The 8,176-nt window shown below is 45.9% G+C and overlaps 1 protein-coding gene across 1 annotated transcript; it reads right to left on the reverse strand.

The window, feature by feature from the left end:
- Positions 1-3,610: 3,610 nt before the first annotated feature.
- On the reverse strand, positions 3,611-7,604 carry LOC109762070 (putative disease resistance RPP13-like protein 1). Its single transcript, XM_020320888.4, has 4 exons — positions 7,363-7,604; positions 6,836-7,274; positions 4,053-6,498; positions 3,611-3,925 (listed from the first exon to the last, which is right to left on the reverse strand). Exons 2-4 carry the CDS (start codon positions 7,244-7,246, stop codon positions 3,867-3,869), a joined length of 2,916 nt encoding a protein of 971 aa, XP_020176477.1. The 5' UTR covers positions 7,247-7,274; positions 7,363-7,604; the 3' UTR covers positions 3,611-3,866.
- Between the last annotated feature and the right edge of the window lie 572 nt (positions 7,605-8,176).

The raw sequence follows: 8,176 nt of genomic DNA on the forward strand, positions 1-8,176 counted from the left end.
GGGTGAAACCCCCCTAAAACACAGGTCGAACATAACACAACGTGCGTTCGGTGTTCGAATTCATTCAAATTTTGCGTGGGGGACAACCTTGTTTTTTCACATTAACCAAATGGATGCAAATTTGGTTGCATGTGGGGAGAACCCTAGAAAATGCATATAAAGTTGGGTAGGACAAAAGGCTCCCTCTGAGAGCACGCTATTTCTCGACATTGTTTTTTGTCCATCAACTAGCCCCAAAATAGTTCCATCAACTTCTTTGATGAATTCAAGGCATCTCAAAAGGTTTGGATTTTGACAAGTTTTGCGTTTTCTGTAATTTTCTTGGTGAAAAGGGGCCGATAAATGGTCGGACGTGTCGCAACGTGCAAACGGCGTCGGAAGTCATTCAAACCTACCATGGACGCCTCATATGTCCGTGTTAGGCTGCTCCAAGAAGTTGGGGTTATTTATCCATAGTCCCAAAAAAAATACCAGTTTTAGGAGTGTGCTATACTTCGGGTGCATCCGTGGCCATGTAGTTTTTTCTAATTTGAATGCCTATGGTATTTGCAATTTCAGTCATTATTAATCAACATGAATATTTTCTTATATCCATGTAATTTCTTGAAATTGGTCAACAATTTTGGAATTTCAAATTGTGTACGAAAATTTTATAAACTTGAACATTTTTTCCAAAATTGTGAACAAATACCCAACAATTGATGTTGTACACAAATTGCAAACTACATACTTTTTTAAAAATCTATCTATTTTTTTGAAACGCAAACATTTCTTAACAAAAAAAATTCGAAAACAGGAACATTTTTTGAAAATCCAAAACATTTTTTAAAATTATAAACAATATTTTAAAACAACAATAATTTTTGGTGTTCCAAAAATATTTCAATTTTTAAATAGGTTTCTAAAATAATAATGAAGTTCAAAAGGAGAAAAATGATTTAACGGAAAAAGAAAAGAAAACGAAAAAATTAAGAAAAATGCTCAGGCCTTGGTTCAACTAGGCGCCGACATCACTCCCGTCGGGTGCCTGTTGGGCCGACCCAAGCATTCGCGGATTTAAAAAAAGTTCATCAATTTTGAAAAAAAATGTTCACGAATTTGAAAAAAAAACACGGGCTTTGACAAATGTTCGTAAAAGTTGAAAATAGTTCTTGGATTGAAAAAAGTTCACGGATTTTAAAATAAAATTCACCAATTTAAGAAAATATTCATGAATTTTAGAAGTTCACGGTTTTAAGAAAAGGGTTGATGTTTTAAAAATAGTTCACGAATTTTAATAAAGAAAAGGAAATGAACAAGAGAGAAAAATAAAAAAATAGAAGGAAAACGAGACAAACAAAAACCGAAAAAAAATAAAACCACAACATGTTTTGAAAGATGTTTGGAAATTGTTCATGTTTTGAAATTTTGTTCAAATTTCGAAAACTGTTTGCTAAAATTTCGTTGTTCGGCGTTTCAAAATTATTCACATTTTTTAATAAAATTTCCGATTTTTTTAAAAATATTTCATATATATTAGCGCCCTTATGTTTTCTTATATTTCGCGCTAGAATATATCACATACAGTGGTGGGGTGAAGTGGCTAGCAGCTCGCGACATACTTTTGAAAAAGACGACCTTGTCCATTTTAAAAAGAAAATTTGTATAGGGTAATCTCAACCGTTAATATTAGCCCTTGGCTTCTGGTCAGTTAGTTCCCTCCACTGTCATATTCATACATAGCTGCCGAGTTCAATCAGCAACCAAGCAGAGTAGAACGCTTCACTTTTTAAACAAGGGAGGAGAGGAATCTATTCCTCTGCTTCTACTCTGTTCGTTTCTTCATGGAGAACAATTCTACCGTCACCATTGTCTGCCAATTCCTTGCCTTGTTTCAGTTTTTTCGAGTTGCTTTGATCCGTAAACTGTCATTTAACCTAAGCCCTTCCTGTCCGTATGTGCTCGCTCACAAATGCACATCTGCTACATCGAATAAACACACCGCAGGGACAGAACAACGAATAAACACACAGGCAGAAAATACGTATATATGATAACGATAAATTGAATGTTGAGCATCTCCTCCGCAATATTACAAACCAAGGGAAACACGCGAGTTCAGTGTTCAATGGTTTTTCACACTATTTTTAAAGGGCGGTGCTAGGCTCCGGCGCACCGGCCGGACGCTTCGGCCGGTTGAACCCTAGCCGTCAGATCGGCCCATTCCGATCCGTTGGATCCTTATCCAACCAGGGCGTCGTTTTCCTCTCGCGAGCGCGGACGGGAAAGGAACCCCGTCTCGTCGCCCGTCTTCGCCGGCCGCCCCACGCTCCGGCACTCAGCTCGCCCTGCCCGCTCGCCGCCCCGGCCGCCGGTTGGAGCTGACCGCTCGCCGCCTCGGCCGCCCGTCGGAGCGCCATGGATGCAGCTCCGCGACTCAACTCGTCCAAGTCCGCTCGCCGCCCCGGCCGCCCGTCGGGGCCGCCCCGCGCTCCGGGACTCAGCTCGCCCCGACCGCTCGCTGCCCCCGCTACTCGTCGGAGTGCCATGGATGCAGCTCCGCCTCACCGATGATTGGTTCCAGCAAAAAACAGAGATGCCCCGTGGTAGCATTTTCCCGTGTCAGTCGTAGCAAATGAAGACAATGGTTGCAGCAAAAAAAAATCCATCAGCGTCGCCATTGTAGCAAACATGTTAATCGGATGTAGCAAAACACATCGCCAATGGTAGCAAAAAAGAGGTTGTTGCAACAAAAAATGTTCATCCTCGTCGTCGCCGGTCACACCTCAGTCGCAAAAAAGTACCATGGCCGCATGAATGGATGTAGCAAAACACACAGACGGTAGTAGCAAAAAATTGACACGGTTGTAGCTTTTCCCCTCTACGGTGGAAGCTTTTCTGTAAACGATTGAAACTTTTTTCGTTTTGAGCAGCGCCTGGGTGAAAAATTCATCTCTCGTTCGGTTGAAGCTTTTTTCATCGAAGGTTGTAGCATTTTCTGTAGACGGTTGTAGCTTTCCTCGATGGCACTGAACGCTTGCAACTTTCTGATATCCGATGTAGCAAAACTCGGCGCCGGTTGTAGCTGAGTGGTGTGCCAGTTGTAGCAAAATGTGATATAGGTTGTAGCATGTAACAAAAAAGCGCGATGTCTAGTGTTTGCTCGCGATGACGATGACACCGTTTTGCTGCAACAGTAGTAGATTTTTGCTACCACCGGCGATTGAATTTGCTACAACCGGTTCTAACAAAAAATCACCGTGGGGTGTAGTCTGCCATGGCTGGGGAGGCTCGAGCGCTGCAAGGTCTGGCGAGGGGCGGCCGGGGCGGATTCCAGGGAGAGGCAGAGGGGCGGATTCTGGGAAGAGACAGAGGGGTAGTAGTCTGGCGAGGGGCGGCCGCAGGCGGACGAGATCCGGCGAGGGGCGGCCGCATGCGAACGAGATCCGGCGAGGGGCGGCCGCACGCGAACGACATCCGGTAAGGGGCGGCCGTACGCGGACGACAAGGCGCTCTTCTCTGGCGGCGGCGGTCGAAGGAACCCGCTGGTCGCCTGGCCCGCGCGTGGTGCCTGCCGGCTCTGGTGCCCTCCTGTACGTGCGCTGCGCGAGGAAGAGGGAGACCGGCCGAATCGTTCCGCCGATGCCCCGGCCCCAAACGTTTCCCATTTTTAAAGGATATAGTTGCACGTCTCGTTATCAAGGACCATATATAGCCCACTGGGAGGGAAAAAAAGATAAAACCAGTGTGCATCATTTGCATACATCATCAGATTCACCGTGTAGCCAGCCGATGACGCGGCAGCACCGCTTCACTCACAATATCAGTGGCATACAATGGACCAAGTATATTGGTAGGCAGGTTTATGGATCACACGACTTCACGTTCTAGGGGGTCTCAGGCTCTGATGAAGAAGTATATTGGGCTCTGGTTTCCAGCCGGTAGCCTGGTGTTTGACAGTTTAGCAAACTGATTAAGAAACGATCATAACAACACTTGACATGGAAGATATATATGGTGATGCTATGCAGACACAAAGAAACTGATATTATTGTGAGAGCAATTTTATTTACCATCAACATATGCTACAAGAATGTGCTGAAGCTTTTCCCAAATGGGATCTCCAACTGTTCTGCACGAACTCATCAACATCTCATTGGAGCGACTGAGTTTGAAGCACTCAAGAGACTGCGGCAGCCTTGGAAGCGACCGAATATTCCGGCAGCGATTGAGGCCCAGGTCCTTCAGTGACGTCAGGTGCTCCATGTGATCTGGCAAGGTGTCCCAGCTGCAACTGAAGATATAGAGTGAACGGAGGTGAGAGCAAAACCCACCAAGTTCTGGGCCAAGTTCTGTGCTGCAACAGTGCAGGCTGAGTGTGTTCAGATACTTTGGGCCACCATTGTGCTTACCCATCATCCAACTTGGGTATCTCAAACCATCGTATGAGTACATAGTCAGTGATTCTAGAAGCTTCGGTGGGCATAGACCCTCTAGTACCTCCGTCTGAACTTCCTTTTCTTTTAACTCTGCTGTCTCATCATAATTCCACCACAGTTCCAATGTTCTGAGCCCTTCTTTATCGGCTAGGTTGGCTTCAAGAGCTTCCTGCTGGCTTTCAACGTTTTGGAGGCCCATGATTCTCAGTTTGCCGCAAAGCTGGTTTAGGTCGCTGAGTTGCTTTAACTCACACCCTTGTTCCTTTCTTACTTCAAAAGTTTCCAGCGTTCGAAGTAATGTCAGCCTGCCAATGCTTCGAATTTCCCGAAACGGCACTTGGATTATATGTCGCAAGTTGATGAGGCTAAACATATCTTCACACGAGTCAAACACCAAATCACTAATATTACCAAAATCTAGAACCTGCATGTGGTAAAGCTTGGTCAAAGTGCCTGGTAAAACCAGCCTGCTGTCTGAACCATATCTAGTCATAAAAGCAAGATATCGTAGATGCCTTAGCTGACCAATAGATTCTGGGACCGACAACATACCTTGATCACTAGCTATGATAAGCACCCGCAACTTTCTTAGCCTCGCAAACAGATTCTTGAGGACTTTCTCCTCAACTGGTTTTCTCCATTCTGCACTATCAATGATTAGAGTGCGCAGGTTGTCCAATTTACATATCTTCTCAGTGATCAATTCGGAACCATAGGTCTGAACAAAAACATGGCGGACATCTAGGGGAACTTCATCTTCACATCCTTCCATTGTCCAGTTATCTCCTGACCTTTTCCACTGATTCTCGATTCTGAAACAATCACTTCCAGCGACCTTATCCGCTAAATCAAGCAACAGATCATGAACTATATAAGCGTCCATTTTACTGGAGTACTTCCCTACTTCAGGTTGCAGAAATGAGGCTGACACTAGTACATCAAAGTATCCCTGGCAAACATCTTCCGGATCCTTCCCTTCATCGCTACTTCTAGCAAACCCTTCTGCAGCCCAAAGCTTAACTAACTCATGTCGTTCCAAGTAACGTCTTCGAGGAAAAATACTGCAGTAAGCAAAGCATCGTCTGACCTGTTCATCAAGATATTGGTAGCTCCACCACAGAGCTCCCATGGTGTCATCCAAGTGGTTCCCATCTCGGGAACTTCTCCAGTAATCAATGTTTGGCCTCATACGTAGCTGCCCTCCAACAATTTTGGCCGCCAGGGGTGATCCCTTCAGCTTTTTTGCAATGTGAGTCGCAATGTCTTCGAGTCTTATTCGGTCATCTGCAGGAACGCACACGTTGTGAAATGCATAGTGCTTGAACAATTTCAGGAAGACATCTTCACCTAGGACTGACATGGGAATACATCTCTGCTCTGCAGCACCCAGAGCTATCAATGCATCTTTAGTTCGACTAGTCACCAGGATCTTGCTTCCTGCCTCTCCGGCGTTCAGCGGTGAAAGTATCTGTTGCAGCTTCTCATACTGCCTCACATCTCTATTATTGTACCAAACATCATCTAGTACCAAGAGGAACCGTTTTCCATGCAGTTTCTTCTCCAAATTAGTCTGTAAGGTGTCAAGATTATTGAACTGAGGGCACGGAGTCCTGCTAGCGGCCTCAGACATCTGCCTGAAAATGGTATCCACACTAAAATCCTGCGAAACGTGAACCCACATAACAAGGTTGAAATGACCATCCTTTTCCTCACGAGCACAAACAAGTTGCGAAAGGGTTGATTTTCCAGAACCACCGATGCCATGAATGCCGATTATTTGTGGCCGTATGCATCGTTCTGATGCAGAGGCCGGGGAGTGAGCCCTATTGGTGTCTGGTTGAGCATCTTCTTCCTTATCATGAAGCATTGCAACTATGTTATCACAATCTTTATCTCTTCCGATTACCAGAGGTGGAGGCCTCGCCGTAGTGACCGCACCTCGTGAGTTGGCAGGTTTGCTCAAATTAACATTGCTTTTGTTTGGCAAGTTCATCTGTTCAAAAAATCCACATGCATCATTTATGACCTTTTCTATTTTTTCTAGGCTCTGCTTCAACTCGATTTTTGACATGCCACAGTCCTGCAAAACAAAATACCAAGCGAGGAAATCGATGAATGAGAAAATATTTCTACGGATCCGAGAAATATACATTAAAAAAAACTGAAGTTAGTTTTAATTTTCAGCTTGATTAGCAAAATAAGATTATTTTTAATATTATCCAACTCAGTTTTTGTTCGTCAGCTTGATATGGTTGCTAAGTTGTAAAGCCAGTGAGCCCCAAATAAACCAGAAAATCAAAGGTAGAGTTGATACTCGCCTTTTGCAATTATTCTAACATGTTTTCATGCAACAATTTAACAAAAAAAACCTTTTTATGCCCGAGATAAAATACAAACAAATAGAGGCAGTAAAGGACCTGATCTTTCAGGAAGTTGCACTTTTTCATGGCAGACGTCAAGAGCTTCTTCACATGATTCTTGTTGCGTTGAGGCGCAGCCACCTCTAACTTGTGATAGTCATCTTGTATCTGTTTCTCTAGGAGGTAATACTCAACATCATCCAAGATGTCCTCTGCTTGGTAGAAAGCAGACTTAAGATCGTTGAACAGCTGCTGCAGACGAGGCCTGTAAGGGCTCTCCTCAACTATTTCCATCACGCGCTGTAGCAGCAAAATCTTTGGCTCCAGTTCCTTGAGCTTCTGCGATGCATCAAAGTTGAGGAGGGAGGAGGCTTTCTTGTAAAGCTCGGAGATGATGGGCGAGGCAACCCACCCAGCGGCCTTCATGGCCCACCCTACAGCGACAGCAGCGGACACCGGATCCGCCATTAGAAGCCGCAAGTCGTCCGGCGATTTGCTGGAGAGATGAGAGTAAAATCCACATGGAACTCAAAAATCAAGCGTAGATGGGGTTGATCTAGAGGCTGCGGGTGGGGGGAAATTACCTTGGCAGAAACCGGTGAGGGCCTGGTCAAATCCGGCGGCTGAAGGTCAGGAGATGGTGGAAGGTGCTCGGCTGATGGAGGTCCGGACGGCGTTCAGCGGCTGGAGATCGGGGACGGCCGACGGTGGCTGGATGCGGTCGGCGTGTCTTGGTTTCCGGCAGCGGAGCCGGAAATGCAAGGGCGCTGGACTCTGGAGGCCGGACGAGAGGTGTGGCGAGAGTGAAGTCTCAAGTCTCCCTCCCTCGTTTAACTTTTCAAACTGCCCCCCTCAATTCTGGTGCAGTACAATTCCTCGCTCAATTCGAAGAAAGAAAAACCTCACAGCTGTCCCCTCAAACGCGTGACAACAGTCAAAGGTGGTCTACATCGGTTTTGACATTCTATGAATCTTTCTAGAATCCTTTTCTCTTGAATATCAGTTAAGAGAGTCTCGAGGAATAATGACAGATCGAGAAGCTCGACTAAACAAAATTGGGGGAGAAGCATCTACAACCGGACCCATACCCGCCCGAACGGATTGCCTGGTAAGTGACCGAACACAAAAATTGCACCTACCAGGCGCCCCAAATCAGGCCGGGATGCCCGGACTAACTGGCAACCCTCATATCCAGTCTAAATTTTGTGCGCATATGGGGACGCCCGGACGCGGCTGGGCATGCCTGCCCGTCGGATCTGGCTCATCCAACTCCACATAAAATGGACCCTATCTGCACCTTCGGTCGAAACCCTAGCCGCATTCCACTCCACTCCCTCCCCTCCAGTCCACTCAACTCCGCCACCCGAGCTCTTTTCGGACGATCACCGGCCTTCTCCG

Source organism: Aegilops tauschii, chromosome 5, assembly GCF_002575655.3.
Source record: "Aegilops tauschii subsp. strangulata cultivar AL8/78 chromosome 5, Aet v6.0, whole genome shotgun sequence".
NCBI classification, from domain to species: Eukaryota; Viridiplantae; Streptophyta; class Magnoliopsida; order Poales; family Poaceae; genus Aegilops; species Aegilops tauschii.

What these genes read in the sequence shown, in the direction of transcription:
- LOC109762070 (XM_020320888.4), bottom strand. Translation starts at nt 7,246, where the DNA reads ATGGCGGATCCGGTGTCCGCTGCTGTCGCTGTAGGGTGGGCCATGAAG. An exon ending in GCAACTTCCTGAAAGATCAG is followed by an intron (nt 6,499 to 6,835) that starts GTCCTTTACTGC and finishes TTTGTTTTGCAG; the next exon opens with GACTGTGGCATGTCAAAAAT. An exon ending in TCTTGTAGCATATGTTGATG is followed by an intron (nt 3,926 to 4,052) that starts GTAAATAAAATT and finishes GTCAAACACCAG; the next exon opens with GCTACCGGCTGGAAACCAGA.